Source organism: Nicotiana sylvestris, chromosome 6 (genome assembly GCF_000393655.2).
Source record: "Nicotiana sylvestris chromosome 6, ASM39365v2, whole genome shotgun sequence".
Taxonomy (NCBI): domain Eukaryota; kingdom Viridiplantae; phylum Streptophyta; class Magnoliopsida; order Solanales; family Solanaceae; genus Nicotiana; species Nicotiana sylvestris.
Genome location: NC_091062.1, coordinates 175,247,597 through 175,272,190, shown reverse-complemented (window position 1 = coordinate 175,272,190; position 24,594 = coordinate 175,247,597). Strand labels below are relative to the sequence as shown.

The window sequence follows — 24,594 nt, the reverse complement described above, 5'->3', positions numbered from 1 at the left end:
GTATAACGAGGGATAAATATAAACTATATAACATAGTATAGGGGAAAATTCAGACCTTTTCCCTAAAAACAAAGGTTATCTATATGGAAAAAAAATCACAAATTTATATGAAGTTACCTAATACATAAGATAAATACTAGAGTAACATATTAAGTAGCTCACCTCAACTCAATTATCACTTAAGTAGGATTCGAACCTACGACCAATCGGTTAACAGCCGACCGCTCTACCACTGAGCTACTGAGGAACAACGGACTTAATGTTGGAAGCCTAATACCTTCTCGAGACTATCGAACCTGAAATCCACTTTCCATCGCTCTTTTTAGGTTGGCATAATATAGAAAGAGAGTGCCAAGAAACAACACATACCTATCACTTTTGGAAGCCCTTTAGAAAGAAAGACATAATATAATAATGAATTAATTAATATTAATTAATAAATAAAAAAAAAGAAGAGGCTATCGTTTATATTTGCTTCTCCAAGTAACTATAAACAATAATTGCACTTCCACCATACTAGATAATTTTGTATAATCGGGTATTATTGATCCTTATTTCATTATCAAGAAAGATGATTGGGACAGCCCAATGCACAAAGCATCACGTGTTCACGCGGAAAAGGATTACATATAAGCAATCTACATTAATGCAAGATGGTTGTAATAGCTTTTATGTCATCGTTGCTCAGCAATGAATAATTTCTTTGTCATGAATTAGTTTACAACTATTGTATACTGTTCTGTCAACTTAATTTTATACTTCTCATAATTTGCATCGAGAAACAAAAGAAAATTTTGTATTTAAAAGAAAACAATCTATTAGAAAGAGTTCAAGTGACTAGGCTTGTGCACTCATTTGAATGTAATACTCTATGCAGTAGCTTCACTGATGAATGTGGTTATAGATGTCAAGATCAAGAAATCAAGCTAAGTTTTTTTTTTCAAGTCCGAAATTTTCAGTCAAATGTAGTATTGCTAAAATAATGTATATAATATATGAAACTGACTCGCATTACATGTAAGGTTAATACTTAAGTTACAATATTACAACATGTCCGTTTATACATGGGATGCTGACAATTCAATCCTTTCATAATCAAACAATTAAAGAGGCTAATCTCTGTTGTTTGGACCAGCAAGTATCTTCGCGTTTAAAAGTGAGTTCTTGACCAGTGGGACAAACAATTTTTTTTTTTAAAAAAAAAAAAAAAAAGGAAAACAGTCATTTCCCCTCGGTCATCATTCTATGATTGTTAATGAGAAGCTTGTTAGTTTCCCTATATAATTTACTTTCACTTAATGAATGAAACACCTCGAAAACCTGTTTCATTCTGTTATATCCATGGCAACATTGGTGGTGCTAACATCAGTATCATCCTGCTGATCCACCATATTTATATCAGTGTCTCCATTTGGTATACTGCAGTGTTTTATCTCCCCTGAAGGAATAACATTGCGGAGCATATTGCTTTCTGTTATGCTTGGAGCTCTTAAATTGCTAGTACTCACTGGACTGGGTTTTCCACCTTCAGGTTTCCAATCTTCTTGAAGTTCTCTCCTTTCAAAAATAGAAGGATTCTGATGTTTCGAAGAAAGAACTCGATTCATCTCTTGAAAAAAGCCCTCCAGTGGGAGGAGGTTCTTTCTCATCTCCAAACTAGCTGGCTGACCTGCTACATATGTATTAAATGAATCTTGGCCATTTTCAGAAAGTACCTTGCACATCTGCAAAACAAATAAAAAGGCATAAAATATCTATGAAACCCTTGCTACAAAAATATGTTCTATTGACTTACTCTCGCAAATACGCATCAAATTATGCACGAGTTGAAGTCCTAAAATATGTTCGGCAGCAGAATACTCACCTTGTTGTAAAGCTGAGCAACACTCAAACGGTCCGCTTCACCATCACAAGCAACTTCAGAGATTCCCTGTGGAGCTGCATTCAGAATACATAATGGGATGCTAGTCAGTACCTTTACTACTACACACAGTAGAGAAGCTTCAAACACCGACTGGCTATACTTACAAATTGCAATAAGTTTTGGGAAATTATCATTCGTTCCAGTATCAGCTGCATCAACACTCCGACTTGGTTCGTCTACCGTCTTGGTTTCACACTCTATCTCTTTCCCAGGCAATTCACGCGGCTTTCCATAACCCTGAAGAAAGCGCATGGATCTAAATAAACCACATGAAATCCCCAAAATGATCAAATCAACCAATGGAGCTGCAAACCCAAGCTCTTAAAACATAAAACACATAGGAACAGAATGAGAAACAACAATCAGAAGACATGAAAATGAGCAAGTCAAATCAGAACAAAGGGCAAAAGCTGTCCCCAACGAGAAAACAAAGACTAAGTAACATATGACATTCTATCAGTGTAAGCTCACTAAGAAAGTCCACAGACTGTAACTTCTGAACACGACAAAGGTTCTTTCTCGAGAGAACAACAATTTCCCCAAGCTCTATTAATCATAGAGAACCCTCGCCTTCTATACAGTTCAAAACACCACAAGGTTACACAATCAATGGTCAATAACTAGCATGAACATGAAGTTCCATACAAGGCTAACCTGCTAACATGGCATGACAACAGAAATACACCTAGAGACTACAGGACCCCACTCAAACCAGGCTCATAGTTCTATGGCTCTTAAGGAGCGTAACACTAGATCTGCAATTCTCAGCTTTTCTTCTGAGATGACTTGACATCAGGAGGAGGAAAAAAGAGAAAGAAGAAGAGAAGAAGTCGGGTTCTCTATTACCCTCTTTGGAAACACATTCATGCCCGATGGACTCCCAAATATAATCTAATGAACTCCAACATCACATATTTTTGAACATTTAAAGATGACTTACAACAACTTCCCTCTGATACTCAGCATTAATTGCATTCTCGAGAAGCATCACCCGTTTCCTTATAAATTCAACTTGTCTTCTCTGCATTTCTCTAAAATGATATAACAAAGAAGAATCTTGGTGAAGTTGTGTTCTGTTTGAAGGATCGCTTGTGCCATGTGAGACTTCATGGGTACTCCCATCAGCATCCTTCACCTGATTCCCAACCGTTCCAGCATTAGCTGTATTTACACCATTTGGTGCTTGATAGATTCCTGGAGCAGAAACTTGTGAAACCCCTGAAGCGGGAAGCGCTTGAGAAGCTCCAGGAGCAGGAGGAACTTGTGGCTGAGAAGTTCCAGGCACGGGTAAACTTATAGAAGGAAGATTCAGCTCTTTACAGACAACTTCTTGGATTCTCAACTCTTTGTCATCAATAATAGCTTGCCATCTTCCATAACCATGCCTAAAAAACATAGAGCCAAGATTAAAAACCTCCAGAAGTAAGCAATTTGTGCACAGTAATAGAACTAATATTTGGGCTACTGCCCTGGAAATTTCAAGGAAAGGCACAATGAAAAACTGCCGCCACACTGCTTACACAAACAACTTGCACTTCAAGGAAAAAGGTTCAGGGTAATGGTTGATATACTGATAACACACAACAACGGCATATGAACTAGACGAACAAACAACGAACATGGCAACATAAGATTCCAGTCATAAAGAGAGACATTGTAGCAATCTCTTATTGTTTTGGCAACTTTCCACGTGGAGTATAAGTAGATTACAGGAAATTCTTTTCACTTAGAGCGGCCAGTATTAGGATCATGTTAATTGATTACCGATACTGCACCTAGCCTTGTCCTCATTAGAGTTCTTCCTGGGAAATTCTAGGTAAAGTTTGCTTGACAAGGAAGCTTGAACAACCAACCATATTGGAATTAGTGATAACTGTGTTTGAAATAGTTGAAAACATGTGAAAATCCAAACATAATATTTGAAAAGGCATCAAACCAATATGCTATGGTACTTCCTCTGTCCTAAATTCAGCACCAAACATTAATTTTCTGCGCGCCTCAAATGTCCAGTTTCTTAGGAACAAAAAATTCAACTCTCGTGATCCAAAACTGATGGTGGATCGAGGGTATCGCACATACTCACTTACTTTTATACAGCCAATAAGTTTGAGAAGGGTAATTTAGTTGAGGAAAAAAAGTGTCACAAGTTTCTTTTTGTTGACATTATAAATGACAAAGACAGATTGTCATAGTAAAAACTAAAAACTTAAAGTCACATAAATTTGGGAAACAGGCCCCAGTCTTCTAGTGACTCGTGGAAATGGGAGTTGAGGAGTGATGGATTGTTCACAGTCAAGTCCTTGTACCAGAGGTTGTTGGTGAGGGAGGAGGCTCTTTTCCCACACTCATCGATCTGGATTCCTAGGGCACCTACGAAGGTGTGCTTTTTTGCATGGTTGGCAGCGAGGGGAGCGATTTTTACAGTTGACAACCTGAGGAGGAGAGGTATCACACACATTAGCTGGTGATATATGTGCAAATGCACGGGGGAAGAAGTTGATCATTTTTTGTTGCATTGTTCTGTGTCATCGGGCTTGTGGAGGGTAATCCTGAATTTTTTTGGTGTTCAATGGGTGATGCCAAGCACCGTTAGACACATAATACATAGTTGGGCCGGCTTTCGTAGGAGAAAAAGACAAAAGGCTTGGAAGTTTGCTCCGTTAGCACTCATGTGGTTCATTTGCGGGGAAAGAAATAGGAGAGCGTTTGAGGGGATTGAAAATAATTTTGCACATTTAAGGAATAGTCTTTTATCTTTGATTTCTTTTTGGTGCACCCATGTAGCCCCTACTTGCATAGAAGATTGGGTGTCTTTTGTCATGTTTTGATGTAGTTTCTCTACCTTTTGGTATATCTCTTGTATACGGGAGTTTTCCCTTTTATTAATACCATTTACCTTATAAAAAATAAATAAATTTGGGAAATACAAGACATTGACAACCTTTTCTCTTGGTAAAGAATATTATTCCTTGATGGATAAGAAAAGTAACACTTCAATTTAGGATAAAATAAAATAAAATGACGACAAAATAGTTTACAGTGCAAAAGGAGATAGAAACCATATTTTCACCCTTTTGGACATTTTTCTCTTTTTAGTTCCAAAAAATCAAAGGAGTAAAGTATGACTTCAAATGTTCACTCAGTAGGTATCAATTAGTAATACATATTTTACATCTTAAAATTTTCATTTAAGTCAAATATCAACATTCAACTTAGATTGGAAGTAGTAGTAGTAGTAGTAGTAGTAGTAGTATTCTACAATTAATTAGAATTTAGTGCAAATATTAGCATGTAGAGAAAGGGGTCAGGTAGTTGGGATAGATGAACGGAGGTCAATTAAGATGTATAAACTCAATCGAGGAGAGATCCATCATCTACTACAAGTTCTCAGCTTTTCATGTCAATCTGGAATTACATCTCCTGTTTATGGGTTCATGGTCAACCACTACCTGCAAAAGGGTGACTAACCCATGTGCTTGCTTTTCTTTCTAAAGGACAACTGCACATCTAAATGGTGCATCAATTTCTTACTCATTACGTAAATCAGAGAAAAAAAAGATATGAAAAAAAGACTACATACTTTAGTACTGCTCGTAGTAGCAACAAATCATGCTCTTCCTTCCAAACTCGTCCGCCTTTTAATGCAGGAAACCAAGATACAATGTCCTTGGCAAAAAGAGGACCATTTGTCTCTTCCGAGGAAGCCTTCACCTGAAACAACAGAAATTATTGGTGAAATTTTAATGACTAGCCTACATTTAGAACTGTGGCTTATGGAAGTATACTTTTGTCATTGACGAGGGTATCAGAGATCACTGGAAAAAGTTAGTAGTAGCAAAACTATATATGAAATCCATGCATAAACTGCATATATAACTAGTTTACCAATACAAGACATTATGGGTATACTTCATTACTATACAAGTGGTACCACTTTCTTGTTGCAAACAGTTTGCCTTTACCTATTAAAAAACTTCTCTCAAATGCATGCCGCATCTTAAAATTTACCGCAAAAATAAGCCCGTAATCCACATTAATATAGTCCTATCATAGAACAAATGAAGCACCAGGAAAGTAGGGACAGTTTGCAAAGTTAGACTGCAATAAAAGTTGTTCACAGCTGAAACAGCATCTACCAACAGCCACCAACCTTGAATTCCAGCAAGTTATCTGATTTAAAATTTTACCTTGTCCCTTATAAGAAGCAAAACTGCAATCCGCAGAAGCACATCTTGTATTCTTAGTCCTTCTTTTGGAACCCCATCTGCAATCGAAATGTTTTTACCCAATTGGTGAGCAGAAAGAGGGAGAGAGAAACTAAAGCAGTAAAGCAGATAAATAAGAGCTTCACAAAGCAAGACGTTAAGAATAAGTCTTTCACCTGTAAATGTTGGTGATTCGGTGATATCTTCAGCTATGTGAGACAAAAACAGATTTCCATAACTGTACGACAGATGTTAGTTTCAATGAATTGTTCTCCATTCCACATAAATCAAGTGCAGCTACTAAATCAATCTAAAGTGGGGGGAAATACAACAGTAAGAATTTGTCAAATAATACCATATGATCAACCACAATATATGAGAAGTCGTCAGCTGCAACTAACAGAGAATCAAATTTAAGTTCATTTGGCACCAATATCTTGCAATAACAGAAATAGCATCGCTGTGCACAACACCTTGGTGATTCAGTAGGCACGGTCAATACAAGAGGAGACCAGGAAGATCAGTGAAGAGCCACTTTTATGAAAGTCCTGAGATCTCCTCTTTCATTTTATAAATTTTTGCAATCATGATTACGAGGCATGTGATGTATTCTCTAAAAACCCTTTTAGCAGAGACATAGCTACGGAAACAATTTAGTTAACACATTAACGGCAGTCCATTTCTTTTATCAGGATGCCAGCAGCCAATGATAGAGAATTGAAGAATATACAATATCAAAGTTGATATCTCTACGTACTCTCTTATTTCTTCATAAGTTTTCTGCTTAAGTCGTGGTGTGAATTCTGCCCAGTCATAGTCACCAACTCCAAATCTGTAAAGATGATATAGTATTTCAATACATTCATGTTTTTGAGTGCACAACAGAGAAATAACAAAGAACTGAAAGGAAGATAGCAAGATGAGACCTCACCTCATTAAAATTTTGACAAATGCAGCCCTTTGGCTTTGATTAAATCCCAGTACTCTAAATGATTTTCCTTCTCCTTCCATCAAAGGAAGTGTTACTGAAGAGTCCACTGCAAGAATAAAGAACTTTTACTTAGATACTATCAAGTATCCTAATTGAGACATTTTTAATAAGTCGAGTTGAATTGTGAAATGAGATCAAGTGTTCATATTTCACCGCGGGATCTCTTTCTGTAAGGCCTTCTCACAACTGGCGCTCCAGGTAAAGCTGTCTCACCATCACTCAGATCAGCTTCATAGTTATCATCCTCACCGTCAGATGTCACCTCTTCCAGGCCAGCGAGATCATCGTCTTCAACAGACACCATCTGGGAGGAGAACGAAAAGTGTCATGACAAAAGGTAAGTATCAACTATCAACTTCTGCGAATTGACCACAAAAAGTAAATACTAAACATATAAATTACAGAAGGCAAACTCGAGAGAATAACTAGATTAACGTGGTCAAATAAAGTAGAGATTAATGCTCTGCCAACTCATTCAATAGAAGAAAATTTGAATAAATTTGAAAATGTAATGGACTCTTGTGAATGGCATGCCACACCTGTTTACGACTTCTCTTTCCCTTGCCCATACCATTTAATTCTTCAACTTTATGAATTTCATATCTATCTCGTAACAATTCTTCCCAGTAGGTTGCTCTCTCAGAATTGTTTACTGTTGCTTTGTTCTCCAAGGGAGGAGTTGAGGTATCTTCTTCTGGTGTTGCTTCTGCTTCTTCTATATACTCAAAATTAGCTACCTGAAACATTGAGCAGCTTTAGCTTGTCCAAGATCAGGGAACCAAATACAAAGCTCGAATGCAACCAGGGAAAAGAAAAAGCTCCAATGGGAAAAAAAAAGTTTAGGAGGACGATACTTTCACAACTAAACTAATATATTGATAGTAAGAACATAAAAGTTGTCTTCACATATGACTTTACTTTCTACTAATTCAGAGCTAATAGCTTCAAAACAACTTCAAATATACAAGGCCTGCAGATTTCCTTATTCTTGCAGAGAAAGGTTTTCTTTCCATAAGGTTATTCTTGCTGGAAAATCTTAGAGAAAACCAGTCGAAGTGTTTCTTGTTTAGGAGGTACTTAATAATCATGGGTAATGCCAAGAACCAAGCATATCAAGATGACCAGGAATACCTTTACACCTGAGAACACTTCTAGTATGAAGCTCTGGATTTTAAGTACCGAAATATCAAGCTCACATTTTCTTGGTGTTATCGTTAAATCAACTATTTATGAAGGTCATTCACTAATTTATTACAGCGGAAACAAAATAAAAGTGTATTCAAGGTGCAACAAGGTAGAGACGCATGGCAATATGGTTATTGATAAAAGATCCTCCTATTCCACATCATCCACTTCTATTTTATTCACAGAGTTCCTCCTCTTATTAGCATTAGCAATCTTGTGGAAAACTTCCGTATACCATCTTTTCCTTCAACCCTTATCGTTAAATCACATTAAATTAGCCTTTTACAAGTTCATTTTGATGAAGTAAAGAAATTTCATTAAGGTGATATTTAAATTAGCGTTTTACAAATTTGATAAATTAAAGTATAACAATAGATTGATTTATTACCAAGGTGACATGTATTATTCATAATGAATATATATATATATATATATATATATATATATAAGGTATTTATTATATCCAATGTTAAAGTGAGCAACTAACACCTTGCATATGCAACTGGTTACGTTATGAGTAGAAAGGGACATAAGTACATTCACTCAAGACATGAGCAATCATACTACAGTAGAAGTGTCTCCTTCTATATAAGACATTAGTTCTTCAAACTTTACATAAGAGATTTTTATTCAACTTATACTGGTATAGCACTTCAGGGGAACTAAACAAATGTATTCTGTTCCTCCTCTTTTATGTCAAGTGCAAGTATAACCTAATATTTTAACAGATTCAATTCAAGCACTGGGAAGGCCATCAAACAATCAGCTTATAATTAAGCATTTCAGAGGAGCTAAATGTGCGCTTCATATTCCTCTTTTTTCACGTCAAGTGCAAGTACAACCTAATATCTAACAGATTCACTTAGCACCGAGGAGGACGCTATACGATCCCTAAGAGCCAGTATAAGAAGCCTAAATTTCATTGATAGAGAAGTGATATCATTGTTAAGAAGTTGAAGCTTGGCAAGAGCTTAAACCTTGGGAGAAGTTGGATTTAGGAGACATGAATGTGATTGTAAAACCCGGTGCTTCTTAAGCTTAAGAGCTCCATCTATCCCCAAGAAAATAAAAACATGAGAGAGAGAGAGAGAGAGACTTTAAGGAGCTCATAGGAAACAAGGAAGCTAATATGACCAAAAGGCAAGAATCTTAACTTTGATTCAGTCAGGGTATCAATCCTGATGTTTGTCTATACCTTTTGAATGATTTAGAGCGCACAGGAAAATATCAATTATACACTGAAAATTCAATGAAATAAGCAAAGGATAGATTGTAAGATCAAAATATTATTGCAATGCATCTACATAGGACTCAACATGATTACAAAAGTTAGTTTTTTTTTATAACCAAGAAATCCTCGAGAGTCAATGGCGCACGGTTTGAAACTCGGTGGATAATAAGCCCGGCCTTGTACCATTCTCCACTTAAAAATCAGGCTTTTGTATGAGGCAAGGTTCGAACTTGTGACAAGCGCCTAGCCCACACTCACAAGTTGCCTCTTTACTAGACCAAATCTCTGGGGGCTATAAATGTCAATATTATTACCAAGAGATAACAAAATTTTGTAGGTCCTTGTAGCTCAAAAGAAAAGAATCATGTTTAACCATTTTCTGGATGTCACTGTTCACCTAAATTAACTGAAGAAATCAGCTCATGATGCTAGTTGACTATGCCAATTTGGGCTTGCATGGCATTTAACGTTGGCATGTGAGCAGCTTGGACATAGTAAAGCTGACAGGATAAGTTGATAGAGGAGGAAGAGCCTTTAACCTACGGTGCAGAGGGACAAAGTATGCCTAAATAATGGAAGTTTATTGCAATAATCCCCTTCCAGGCAGAAAAAATAAGTACAAGGCGGTGCTGGAAAAGAGAACAGAAGGATATGAATGTGTTACCACAAGCTTCAAAACACCAGATGCTGGAAAGTTATAAACATGGGAAAGGTAAACTTTTTTAGACAGAACCGAACAGTATTAAATGCATTCTAAGTAGTGCTTGCATAAAGAGATTGTAGTTATGTAGGATGACTCTTGAACCTATGGAAATGGAACAGTGTGATATCGGAGTCAGATATAAGGTCCGGCATATAGAGGACATGACCTATACCCAACAGATTGGCAAGGGACCATGCATGACCAAAACGTGAGCTTTTGACACTGAAGGACACATGGTATAATTCAGCTAACTCCTTACCATAGAGATGTTGGGGGAAGATAGGTAAAATTCATTATCACTGCAAAATCACTTTCAATCATAAAAGTGTTATAGAGGAGATATAAACCTTAAAGGCCTTCAAAAATGAATCCTCTTCTTCATCGTCCAATACAGCATCCTCATCTCCAAATTGCTCGCGATTGAGCAATCTGAGAAAAGAAAGTAGAAAATCTTTCATTCACGTGATATAAACCAATACCAACTCTAAACGAGAACTAAAGAAAAAAGAGAGAAACTGCACCTGACCTAAAGAAAACTCACCTATCTATTGCAGCATCATCGTAATGAATTTGCCGCAATTTTCCAGCCTCATCATTCTCATCAGCAAATAACTCTTTTGAGCCATACCTTATAATATCATCCAGTTCTTCCTGCATTAAGATCGTATAAGCCACCTACCACTTTAGCATCATACATCTAAATGGCAGTTCTTTTGCAACAGCCAATAATGATGAGAGTCCACAGAATGTTTTGAATGTTGATCAATGTAAGACCAACGTGTAATAACCCATACTTTAAGAGTAAATTCTTAAGTTATTTTCTTAATTATACTTTAGAAATTTTAACGGATTACATATCGAAGCGGATATTATTATATCTATGTAATATATATGTGCATATGTAATTAATCTTTGGAATATTAATTACATAGATAAAGTATGAAGCAGAGAAATAATTATTTAGTGAATTAATTTTATACTACATACTACTAGTTGTCACCGAAGGATTATTTAATAGTAAAATAAATGGGCCAAGACTATATCTTTTTACTTTGAGATGTCCTCGCGTGAGGTTGCATGGAAAGGGGGCTACTGGTACATTAGGGTTTAGATATATAAGGTATTGATACCAACTCTTAAATGCGAATTCGAACAAATACTCCTGACGGCTACAATCAAGAATGGAGTGAGGTTAATTGTTTGGAGTTGCTACAGTGGTTTAAAAAAAAAAGATTATAAAAGAATGGTAAATCATCACAGGATCGGATAAGGAGATTGGCAGCGATTCTTTTTGGAGAAAACGAAATTGATTTGTAGTGTTCTTTGCGTTTACGCACAAGGTATTATAACTCCTACATTGTTATTTTCATACTTTTGGACATGGATATTAATATATATGAATTATATACTGAATAATAAGCTGTAATGCAATATTGGGATGTGGTTTTACTTTAAAACATATGGTTTAAGGCGTAGATTATTGAGATTTAGCTTTAAGCTTGAGATATAAGAAAAACTATGAAATGAACGACAATTATAATTGATATTGTAATCAATATTTTGCATAGATTAAGACCATTGGAGACTGTTTGGTTGGTGCTCTAGACGTTGCAAGGTTGGAAAACATGTGGTTAATGAGGTAAGTGAGACTTTAAACTTTGATACTTGCTTTTCTAAAACCCGTTTTGAAAGTGTGTTTTCTCTGCCTGGTCCATGTGTTGGGACAAGCGTGCGCTTGGCAGAGTCGGTGGTCTTAGACAAGCCGCAAATATATTATTTTATGAAAAAAAAAATTATTTTATAAGTTGTTTGATAGTGTGATTCGGTTGTGCGCCATGATGTTGAGTTTGATACGGCTGTGCGCCATGATGTTGAGTTTGATACGGCTGTGCGCCATGATGTTGAGTTTGATACGGTTGTGCGCCATGATGTTGGGGCATTGTGTATGCCTTTGTACATCACCCGAGCATTGTGTATGCTCTGTTACATATTTGAGGCATTGTGGTGCTGTTGTGGACTCGTAATTGTGTTGGTAAATTTCTTTCACTGCAATTATGATAAGTCCTTAGTGGGTATCCTTGTTGGTTAATTCTTAATAACTCTGTTGATACACATATATTGAGTTATTGTATAATTATCATATTTACTATATTATTCGTGTTGCAGTGTGTTTGTATTTTCTAACACTTGTTCTAGAGGTATTTAAAGTGACGGGTCGAGGATCTTACTAGGTTATATTTACGTATAACTCACTCCTTAACTGCATCTCTATGCAGATACCGTTGCGGGAGATAGAGCTAGTGGCTAATGAGTTTGTTCAAGTGGATCCTATTGCTGAGTTGACCCACTGCATTGTTCGTGGATGCTTTCGTTTCAGATTTACCTAGTCCGTGTTAGTTATTTCTTTCTTTTTTTTTTTTTGGGGGGGGGGGGGGTTTGCAAACCCGTCGATAAACCTCATATTACTCTGTTAGATACTCCATGGTCTTAGTGTGGGATTTGGGCTAGAGTTTTATTAATTGAGTTATTGTTGGTTTTTCTATCAATTGACTAGGGTATTGGCGATAATCGTTTCCTCTTTAATTATTAATAATACTATTAGGTCTGTATTTTTTTCCCCAGTGTTTGTGTAAATGGTTAAACGTTAAAGAAAGGGGTTCGCCTGGCAGGTGGTGTTAGCTGGTGTCAGTCACGTCTAGGGGGTAGTTTGGGATGTGACACAAAGTTCTTTTTTTTTTGTGTGGGGGGGGGGGGGGGAGGTAAAACTGAATAAAATTTGCACTTGTTCGATTGTTCCTTCAATAATTATGATTAGGTATTGAAATCAGCCATTAGACTCGGAAGTACATCAACTAAGGACACTTATACTTTTCAGTACAGTACAGTTGCACTGACCAAACATCACTAATTCCGCCTGGCCATCTATCTAACCAACCAAAGGAAATTAGTAGGAGACCATGTACTAGGTAATATCTTGGTCTCTGTAACAGAGAGAGGAGGGACACAATCACAAGCATATATATCAAGAAATACACAATATTTTGTTCAAAAGCACAAAAGAATTATATTAAAGCAAGATTCGATAGGACGATTTACTGATTGAGAGACACAAAAGAATAAAAATTCTTTTTGGGAATTCCTTACAGTGAGATCTACATGATCACTTTTACAAAGCTAACAAGTCCCTCTATAAGAATTTGGAAGTCCCAAAGTTTCATTTACTTACTTTCACCTTATGAGTTTTCCCTCACAATGGAAGTTAAATCACTTCGGTTCAAAATCAACAATTACTATTATCTGACATTGTTATTGGTGCATCAAAGATTAAAGCAGTACTATGATAGAGAAATAGCAGTGTGAGTTCAACGAAATTCAAGATTTTTAAGTTGCACGGATCTAAAGTCTCCATTCAACAAGAGTATACAAAATTGTAGCTAAGTGATTTCGTTGAACTCACGCTGCTATTTCTCTATCATGGTACTGCTTTAACCCTTGATGCACCTACAACAATGTCAGCTTTTTTTTCTTCTTTCCCATACCAGTAGTATTAGTGCATATTCTCGTATGGTCTTATTCTTAGATTTCTATTACTACTTGTTGTTTATTTCGCTTCGGCCATCTTAGTATCTAACTGTTGTTACTGTTTCTTTTTCATGGCTTCTACACTACCGTATTTTTTTTCATTACTGTTGTGCTCATGCTTTCCTTGGGCGAGGGTCTATTGGAACAGTCTCTCTACCTCCACAAGCTAGGGGTAAGATCTCCGTACACAATACCTTCACCAGACCCACATACACTGGTATGTTGTTATTGTCTAAGCCTTGATGGGCGAAGTTACCTAGTACATATGCTCGTGGGATGTAGCAAGTACATATTATCTGGTCGGATAGTCAAGGTGCGCCAAGCTGGCGTAGACGCCACCATTATATGATGCACACAAAATTGTAGTGTCTTCAACGACTTGTACACACTCAATGCAAGAATAATTTAATTGTCTAATGCATAACATTTCATCCTCTATTGAACACCCAGTATCCTCAGAACAATGTTGTCGCCTTGCGTCGACCAAACAAGACAGTATAGTACAAAGGAACTTAAGGGATCACAATAGTTAATTCGGAAAGATGACAATTATTGAAGACTAATATAAATAATCAAAAGTGTCCCTATTAGACAACTTAAACTTTTAAACGAGACAATTCATATAATTCAACATGCTTTAAGAGCATGCATAAGCCCTAAATTTTGAATCGCACTGCTAATTAAAAAAATTGCAAGTACTTTCTCCCCGTAAAAATACATTTTATAAATCTTAGACAAAGAAGTAACTGAAATTCAACATAGTATAAGAACAAGAACAGGTCCTAGGTTTGAGTCTCACCTTCCCCCATCTCAAAACATTTCCATGTGCTAGTGATGCATTGAAAGCCTAAACAAGTATTAAAAGTTTTCCCATCTCTACCAGTTTAATTTTTTGGATCAGATGGTTCACACTTCACAGAATGCAACTAGAATAAAAAATGACCTCAGAGTTATGGATATCTAACCATTAACATTAAAAATGACCTTAGAATTTAGGATATATGTAAAATCGAGCAGTACATCACATTTAGTCTTAACTCAAAGATTGTGAATAAGTTACCTGGTTGATATTTTGTGCTTTAAGCCTTCCAACAACTAGATGTTCCAAAATCATTTTCTTCTTAGTCATTTGCATCATTCTTTCCTCAATGGTTCCTCTTGTTATGAGTCGAAAGATCATTACCTGCAAAATCAAAAATGAAAAACACCTATTAAAACCTCATATCCAGGCCAAGAAAACACTGTCAACATAACTATCTCTTCTTTTGCCATGATGTCAAGGCTAATGGATATCAAATTTTTTTGGGGGCCAAGTACACTAGAACGAAAGAAATTGTAACCTTATTTGTTTGTCCAAGCCGATGAGCTCTAGCCATTGCTTGTAGGTCAGCATGGGGATTCCAATCACTGAGAGATAGACACTAAAGAGATAAGCAAGAGGAACCACATGCACATACAAGAACAACAACAACAACTAAGTCTCAGTCCCAAACAAGTTGAGGTCCGCTATACAAATCCTACTGACCATGTTACTCCATATAAACTCATCTCTGGCCATTATTATTTATAAGAAAAAAAAGGGGGGGGGGGGGGCAAGGCATCCGGCGTTCACCCAAAGTCCAAGGAAAAGGAAGGGACGCACCCCAAGGGGCGTGATGTAGACAGCCTACCCTAATGCAAGCATTAGTGGCTGCTTCCACGGTTCGAACCCGTGACCTATAGGCCACACGGAGACAACTTTAACGTTGCTCCAAAGCTCCCCTTCAATATTATACAAAATAATAATAAGAAGAAGAAAAATAGAAAGTACTAGAAATTCTTTACAATTTTTACTGACCTAGAGAGATTCCTTTCATGGTCGTCGGAGAAAAAAGGAATTCAAAATAAACATATAAATGCCATAAAGGATATGTATGAAGGAGTTGTCACTAGCATCTAACAAAAAATGCTTTCGGTCAAGGAGGCAAACTTTTTATGCTTTTTGAAGAGCAAATTAGGGTATTGACTCAAAAAATGTGGATATGAATATTTTGACCTATTAGGATTTGACGGAAGTCTTTACAAGATTGTGGCCATGGTAATTGATTAGTGGCATACTTTCATTCAAGGATCAAATTCTTGATGCTTTGGGATAGCAAACTAGAGTATTGATCCAAGAATTACAGTAATCTCCCAGAGTGCTAAGCAAGTTGAGACGGCACCCATTTGTATGGAGAGAGAGAGAGAGAGAGAGAGAGAAAGAGCATTCTGGAATATTATATTACCTATCATATATAATTACTGTGTCAGCAGTTGCAAGATTAATTCCTAAACCCCCAGCCCTAGTGGAAAGCAGAAAACAGAATCTTGAAGAATTCTTTGCATTAAATCTGTCAATTCGGATTTGTCTTTCTGCACCGGGAACTTTTCCATCAATCCGCTCATATTGCCATTTCTGCAAACATTTACAGGTAAGTGCATCAAATTTTCCGATAATAAAGATGAGCATGAGACCAGGTTTTAAAATAATATAAAAAACTAGTACCTTTACCTTATAGTTACAGTAGTCTTCTAGCAAGTTGAGCATATGCTGAAATTGTGAATATATAAGAACTCTGTGACCTTGGTCTTTAAGCTTAACCATCATCTTGTCCAGAAGTTGTAATTTGCCAGAAGATTCCAACAGCTGCCTGCCCAATCAAATCGATCCACAGTGCAGAGAAACCATAAGTTGATAGAAAGAGCTCAATAATGTACATTTTCTACTAAAAAGAAGCTCCGGTGGTACACCCTTCTTGCAGGCAAGATCATCAACGATCTCAGTAGGCAACATTATTGCTTAGGCAATACATAACACTCCAGCTTCTAAAAGAAGGATTTTTGCACTTTAGGACCCAATTATTATATGAAACTCCTATGACCACCTATATTTAGCAGATTAAAACAGTATCTTTCGTCCAAATTAAATGGTATCATCAAAAAGAAAATAGAAGAGTCACACTATTCCTTTTAGGGAAATTGGCACTCTGACGTGGAGACATTAAAAAAAAAAGTTGAAAAAGGAACGAAACACTACTTTCTTAACAAGAATAGACTGCTCTGACACAAACAGGAAAGCGAGAAGAGAACCCCATCTCATTTAACCTATTGCACCCCGTCCAACAATAGTGTCCCTACTCAGAGCAGCCACAACTATCACCTTCCCCTAGCCCTTGTCATCCTCTCACAACCGCCACCCCCTTATCACTTTGCCCATACAATTTTTTTCCCTTCCCATTGGCTTGGTCACAACCCTCACTACCACATCTCTTCGTCCCACAATATGCTGCTCTTCTACCTGCTCAAGCTGCTGACATTCGTCTGTTTTTCAATATTGGAAAGCCTAGAAACCACCCTCCTTTCCCTGTTCCTACCCGTTCACAGGAAACAACACCCCCGCCCCAATTGAACCCCACATTCCCTTCATAAATGACATATCTCCGACTCCAGCCCCAACACAGATGATTCCCCCTAACCTTCTGCCTGTTATATTCCTTTGTTAAAAGATAAAAATAGATAGAGTTTGAAAAGAGTTCCAACTTACCTTATAAGTTATAACACCTTTTCTAGATTTTCATTAACTGTCCATTAAGTGCCATTTTGAAAAATTATAGGCCGGACCTATGACCAGAATAATGGAGGCCGGTTACAGTTTAGCAAAATCAGAAGTGCCACAAAATTCCTTTAGAAAACTACAACAACAAACTTGATCTTCTGCACAGAAGAGATTAATACAGTGGATTATAAGATAAGATATATACTTGGTAAACTCATTATTATCCTCTGGTTCAACGCCTTCTAACATAAATGGATGACAGCAGAGCTTCCGCAGTTCCATAACCACATTTATGAGGGAAATCTGATAGACAAGTATAAACCAAGGTCAGGATTCCTGTTATAAAGCAAGAAGGATATATCAAACAGAAGAAGCTGGGCGCACCTGAGCACCTCCCTTGCGAGTCAGTATCTGGAAGTTACGTGTCAGAATTGCTTTGTAATATTCTTTCTGCTTGCTACTCAATTCCACACGTAAAATGAGCTCCTTTTTTGGAGGTAGCTCCTTCATGACATCTTTCTTGACCCCTGCAGCCGACAAAACACACATACACCCATTGCTCAAGCACATTCCATAAAAACGAACAAAGATGATGTATCTTGAAGCACTGTCCCATCCCATGACACTTTTCTGAACTTAACTATCAGCCCACTCTGGAACTGTAAGTACTTGTACATTGAGCTAATCTCTAACTTTTCAGAAAGGCTGCAAAATCTACAGAAGCTTAATCCACTTGTCCCTATGCAGCATTATACTCTATACCAATGAGTTTTTCAGGAGTAAGCATGCATGTGGGGCTCCATGAGAATAGCAGACTACAGTCATCTAATGATGTTGTGGCGGATTTGAGAGGAGGCTAGTGACAGGCAACATAGAATTTCCAATGACAAATGATGGTAACGAGCACTTGGCATCTAATTCTTAGTTGTTGGACCCACTACAATTTGGAAGTTCTTACACCACCCAGTTATTATAAAGAATGACAATTTAGGATTTAATATGCAAAGATTTGTGAGTAGTATGTTGGAACACCCTGATAATACATACTTTCACAAATCAATGTAAACTATAAACAACTAATGTACATCCATGACAAATCATGAAAACAGTTTGAGATTTATACTTCTGAGCAGATGGGGTGCCAGCATTTTATGAAGTCTTGAAATCTGTTCTTCTTGACTAATATCCTCAAATTCCTGTTGGAATTCCTCCAAGCTTCCAAACTGCAATCAAGTTCCATATAGATATCACATCACAATAAACCAACAAGCAAATTGGTTAGATACAAGCTGATTCTAGAAACCTGTCAGGGCACTAACCTTTCCAGCATCAAGGAAGTGCATAAGCATAAAAAGTTCATCCAGATTGTTCTGAAAGACAGCAAGAAATAAGGTGAGTGTCATAACTAACTCGATACAAGTTAGTTTTGCATTTCAAACATTAGGAGTAGATAATAGATGAGGGCAATGAGATGACAATGATACTCATAATAACAGTTATTATTAATATTATAATTGAAGGGGAACCTTGGAGTAATGTTAAAGTTGTCTCCGTGTGACCTATAGGTCACGGGTTCAAGCAGTGGAAGCAACCACTAATGCTTGCATTAGGGTAGGTTGTCTACGTCACACCCCTTGGGTGCGGCCCTTCCCCGGACCTTGCGGAATGAGGGATGCTTTGTGCACCGGGCTGCCCTTTTTTCTTTACTAATATTATAATGACTAGTTCTACCACTAGTATATTGTTTCTATTTTTATTATTTTTTATTTTTTTTATTATTATTATTACTACTACTATCATTGGCATTATTATCATTATTATTACTATTATTCTAATCATCGCCATTGTTGTTATAGCTGTTGTAATTCTATAAACATGAGAAGTGCTGGAAATGAGTTACATGCCCAGATGCATGACAAAATTCTATGGATTGTTCCAAATATCAGATATCACCGAGAGGATGATGACTGACAAAATTCTCTTTGGAGAGAAGCAAAAGACACAATAATCCTCCATCGGCACCACCAACAACAAGCTGGTAACAAGCTATGATTGAGCAAATGCCTGTTTTACACTCTAGTGATACTCGGGAGATTGTTCATCTACCTCCGGATAAATCAATTGTTCGATGGGTATGCATGATGAAGATTGGCCCTAATGACAGATTGGTCGGCTAAAGGCATGATCGATTGCCAACGTTTATACACATATTTTTCGACTCAATTACGGTGATACATTTTCTCCCATGGCTAAATTACTTTAGTCTGTCTCTTTCCATCTATGGTTTTCGTTCTTCATTGGCGTCTTTACCAGTTGGACATTAAAATGCATTTGTTCGTGGGAATTTAGAAGTTGAAGTATATATGGAGCAACCACCAGGTTTTGTTTGCTTAAGAAGTCTCTGGTAATATGGTGTCCAGGCTACGACAATCACTCTCTGGCCTGAAGCAGCCCCAGGAACATGGTTTGACAAATTCAGCAACGTTATTCAGGAATTTGGCATGACTTGCAGTGAAGTGCTTCATTCTGTGTCTATCGACACTCTGCTCCTGATCAGTGCATGTGGTGGTTTATGCTAATGATAAAGTCATTAAGGTAATGAGAAGGAGGGAATTACCAAAGTGAAGCACCATCTTTTACAACACGTTAGGACCATGGACCTTTAATTTGTTGAGGTACTACTTAAAGTACTCAGGTTTGAGGCTGTCCATTTTAATTCAAAAAGAAGTATTGAGGTTGTTCTATCCAGATCAGGTTGTTATTTAACAGAGGAAGTATCCCGAGATATTCTTAAAGAGACAAGAATGACAGCTTGTACTTGATAATTCCATGAATCCGAATGTTAAGCTTCTACCTGGTAGTTATGGGAGGTTGGTTGGCAAGTTAAGTTATCTCACTGTGACACTGACTTGACATTATCTCGCTGTGACACTAACTTGACCTGACATTGCTTTCATAGTGAGTCCTGTTAGTCAGTCCCGATATTTTTCTCCTTGTGATAGTCATTGGAATGTGTGATTCGTATCTTTTGATAATAAAATTTGCTCCAGGGAAAGGACTACTTTATGAAGATCTAGGACATGGCAGATTGGACAGTGTCACCCTCGGACAAACGATCAACCTATAGATACTTTGTTCTAGTTGGGGGAAATTTAGTATCTTGGAAAAGCAAGAAAAAAATGTAGTTGCAAAATCAAGTGGAGAAACAGAATATCGGGCTATAACAGTGGCAACCCGTGAACTCATATGAATCAAGCAACTATTAAAAGGTTTAAAACTTGGAGAGATTAATCAAATGAAACTTGTGTGTGATAATCAGGTTGCGCTTCACATAGCATCAGACCCAGTGTTTCAAAGGATCAAGTACATTGACGAACTTATTTCCCAGCTTGCCCTTCACCAATGGTGTTCCTTCTACAAAAATGTTAGGAATATGAACATAGCAGTAGAATTACATTTCAGAGAAAGTTTGCGTTGTTTGGTTAATGCAATATAAGACTTCAAATAGTATGAATAACAGGATATCTAAGAGAGAAAAAAAAGACAAACACCTATATAGATTGCAAACTACGAACAAACCTGAAGAGGAGTTCCAGTCAAAAGAGTACGATGTCTACTAGAGTACTGCTTCAATGAAGAAAACAACTTCGAATCCTTGTTTTTGAGACGGTGACCTTCATCAACAATCTAAATACAAATGTCAGCAACCTTGGAGGCAAAGCAAACAATGCACTCCCACTGTCTGACCAGATATAAACAGAAAACAACACACTTGAGAATTAAAGTAATTACCATGCACTCCCACTTTATCGGCTTTAGAGAGGCAGAGTCCAAGTTGATCATTTCATATGATGTCAGGAGGACATCAAATTTTGTTAGTTCTTTCTTACTTTCACCAACTGTCTGACCAGATTTCTTTTTCTTGTGCTTGAGAGAATTTTTAGGAAAGAAAAATTCATATTCCCTAATAACAGCACGAGCTTGTGCAGAACCAACGTACATAACCTACAGTATCACTTCTCTTTAGAAGAACTATATCAAATATTCATGATACGGAAGTCGAAAGAAATCCCAACTTACCACATTCATTTGAGGAGCCCAAGTGGCGAACTCCCGCTCCCAATTTCTCAATGTTGAAAGAGGAGCAACTACTAAATGAGGAGAGATATCCTCCTCAAAAAGAGAGGCTAGGAAAGCAATACTCTGTATTGTTTTGCCTGCAAGCCTTACAAAGCATCAGAAAAGAACAAAGCCACAGTGTAATAGAAAAAACTATATCAAAAAAGCTGAATTGAAACAGTAATTCACCTAGAAGTCACATCGAAGTAATCATATAAGAAAAGGATACAAAAGGACTAGAACAGTGGAAGAACAGAATAAACTCACCAAGCCCCATCTCATCTGCAAGTATCACATGTGTTTGTTTAGACCAAGCAAAACGTAGGAAATTAAGCCCTTCCAGCTGATACGGATGCAGCGAGCCTTTATTTCAACCATGAATGAAGATTAATAGGACTCTTTTAGATGAATAGAATGGCATTTAATGAAGGAAAATCGAGGATACCTCCAGAAAGAAATTCGGGACTGCTTTCATACTGTTGAAATTCTCTGGGTTTTGGTTTTGATTCAGTGCTCTCGGTTGGCCCACTTTTTTGTTTACTGGAAGAAACTTTGTCATATCGAGACTGAACTCTATGATATCTTTCAATTTCTAGCTGAAAAGAAGAAATGTCCGATTCAAATTCCCAGTAGCACTCATCATAAGGAAGCTCCTTCCACTTTACAAGATACTCTTTCTCTTCACCTTCTCCCCTGTAAGTACAATAGCATAGTTACTCGGTGCAATTAACCTGAAACTTACACTAAATTCTAAATAATACACCAAAGGCCACATGCACATGAACTATTTAAGAAAAATAAAACTAAAGAAAATAGGTGCTATAACAGCCTCTGCAAAAAAATTATATATTGATTATTTGATCTTTCTGCAGCACAAAAGGGGGAGGGGAATTTTTTTGATGAAAAGGTAGGGATTTTATTAATGAGTACCATTGAGGTACAAAAAGAGAAAGAAGAAAGAGTAAGGTTCAAAAGAGGGGAAAAAATTGTCTTTGCACAAAAATAAACCGCGAGCATCAAATGTACTATCTTTCCCAGAGAAACTTTCTAAAAGAAACCCTGTATGGATATGTTGTAAGGTCAGAAAATCTTCACATAGGTGAACATCGTCACTCCATGTCTGTTTATGAGAACTGATTCTAGCACATTTGGCCACTTAGTAACTTATATTTCATCAACATTCCACTAGCACCAACATCCTTAATGCAATGATTGAAGTAGTCTCTACATAAGAGCTATCTAAAACCTTCTAAGAATTTACAACAAATACAAGTACCTATGTTGGTGGGAGGTACCAGGTACTCAATGGAATAGCCGAGGTGTGCAAGCTAACCCAGACACCACCGTCATCAAAAAGAGCATATAAATTAACCATTGAAAGAAAAAAATTCAGACGGATCTAGCTCAATTGAAATCTACTATGCTACTCTTTAAACAAGACCTGCAAGCAAGAATTCGGTCAACTGTAGTCCACTCTGATCGAATAGCAACATAGTCCTCTTCAGAGTTAGTCACTGATGACATTTGACGATGGAAATTATTCACTTTAGTCTTTAAACGTGGATGCAGCTTGTAAGCTTTCAGAAACTCTTTTTCAGGCACCCTGCAACAGTGATAGGAGAATATAACTTCAACAACATCAATACGCATTGTTTCAAAAGGTTTAGGAGACGAAACCAAAATGGGGACAAGAAAAATTGGTAACAAGGAGCAACAAAAATCTATTAGCCAGATAAATTACAAAATCTAGCACTAGTATGGGAAAAGGTCAATTGGCTAAATTTTTTATTAAAAATAAAGGAAAACAAGACTCCTATGAAGCAAAGCACTATTGAAGGTACTAAAAGAAGCTCCCATATGATAGTAAATTGTCACCAGTGCGGATAGAATAGAGAGCAAATAAAGAAGTAGCAGAGAAAGGATTGCTACAAAGAGATACCATATGCAGTGAAGATAGGACAATCCTTTCCACTTAACAAGATACTGTTTAACAAATACTTGCTTCGACCCTGTCTTGGAAGCATCACTATCATCAGCAACAGTTGGGCGCATTTCACAATCCAATATCTTGTCAATATCATTTAGGGGGCTCACCTACAAATACATGGTATATCATAGTGAAAAAGAAAGATTCTGATAGTACGGATGGACTTTCAAACTTTACGGAGGAAGGGAACATACACATTCAGGACACCTCCAGCTGCTAGGAAGAGGAGCTTTTAGTGGTGGAAGTAAACACTTAGGATGGTAAGCATAATTACACGATTCACAGTACAAAAGATCGCCCTCTCCTCCACAAGCTTGACAGGATTCATCTTTCTATAATAGAAGTTCACTTTCATCATTTTCTCCAATGTAAGTAAAATTAATAAAGATCAGTAACGTGCAACAAAAAAGGGGGATGCAAAGAATCTAAATTAGACCAGGATACAAGTATGTACAGCAAAGAAATAGCATAGAAAAGCAATAATCAAGAGCAATTTACCGCGTCAGGACGGATAGTTTTCTCAAATATTTCCTGGCTAGGCTGAGACTTCTTATCAACTTCATCATCAGAGTCATCAAATAAGCTGTAAATGGGTCTTCGATCTGTTCGCACGCGAAGCCTCTCCACTAGGCTCGACATTTTCTGCAATTAAACTAAGAATTAAACAAGGCACGCAAGTTAAATACGAAAGCACCCCCAAAAAAATCACAAAATCAGTTGAACCCAAATTAAAACCAGAAACGTTTAGTCCGAATTTAGTTTTTCAGCTGAAACGGAGATAATTGCACAACTTTTTGGCTCCAATTTATACTAAGTAGGAACTAAACTGTAAATAACTTAAAATCCTGGATCAGCCACTTGGAATTCAATATCAAGTAATATTCAGATAAATTTAGGTGAAATGAGACGAGGAATAGGGTTAAGGCAGAATCTTTTGGTGTTGAGCTGAATCACCTGCTATGTGTTTGTGAATGTGCCCAGGAGAAGCAATGCTGCTGAGAGTGAGCGAAAAGGACAGTTGGAGTACTCAGATTTGCTGAATTTATCGTTGTAGGAACGACAGAGATAGGAACTAGTTCATCTGAGGTTGTAC

General features: G+C 37.1%; 1 protein-coding gene across 1 annotated transcript; it reads right to left on the bottom strand.

Moving 5' to 3' along the window:
* Nucleotides 1-969: 969 nt before the first annotated feature.
* Nucleotides 970-24,594, bottom strand: LOC104222182 (CHD3-type chromatin-remodeling factor PICKLE). Its single transcript, XM_009773373.2, has 31 exons — nt 24,456-24,594; nt 24,000-24,154; nt 23,696-23,833; nt 23,454-23,608; nt 22,956-23,117; nt 21,960-22,207; nt 21,782-21,877; nt 21,476-21,612; nt 21,188-21,400; nt 20,975-21,082; nt 18,715-18,765; nt 18,519-18,618; nt 17,780-17,922; nt 17,601-17,698; nt 16,352-16,490; nt 16,086-16,255; nt 15,162-15,228; nt 14,882-15,004; nt 10,781-10,890; nt 10,587-10,668; nt 7,660-7,857; nt 7,274-7,424; nt 7,061-7,166; nt 6,887-6,961; nt 6,306-6,367; nt 6,112-6,188; nt 5,505-5,635; nt 2,865-3,309; nt 2,029-2,161; nt 1,865-1,938; nt 970-1,724 (listed from the first exon to the last, which is right to left on the bottom strand). The coding sequence occupies exons 2-31, from the start codon at nt 24,138-24,140 to the stop codon at nt 1,326-1,328; spliced, it is 4,332 nt and encodes a 1,443-aa protein (XP_009771675.1). The 5' UTR covers nt 24,141-24,154; nt 24,456-24,594; the 3' UTR covers nt 970-1,325.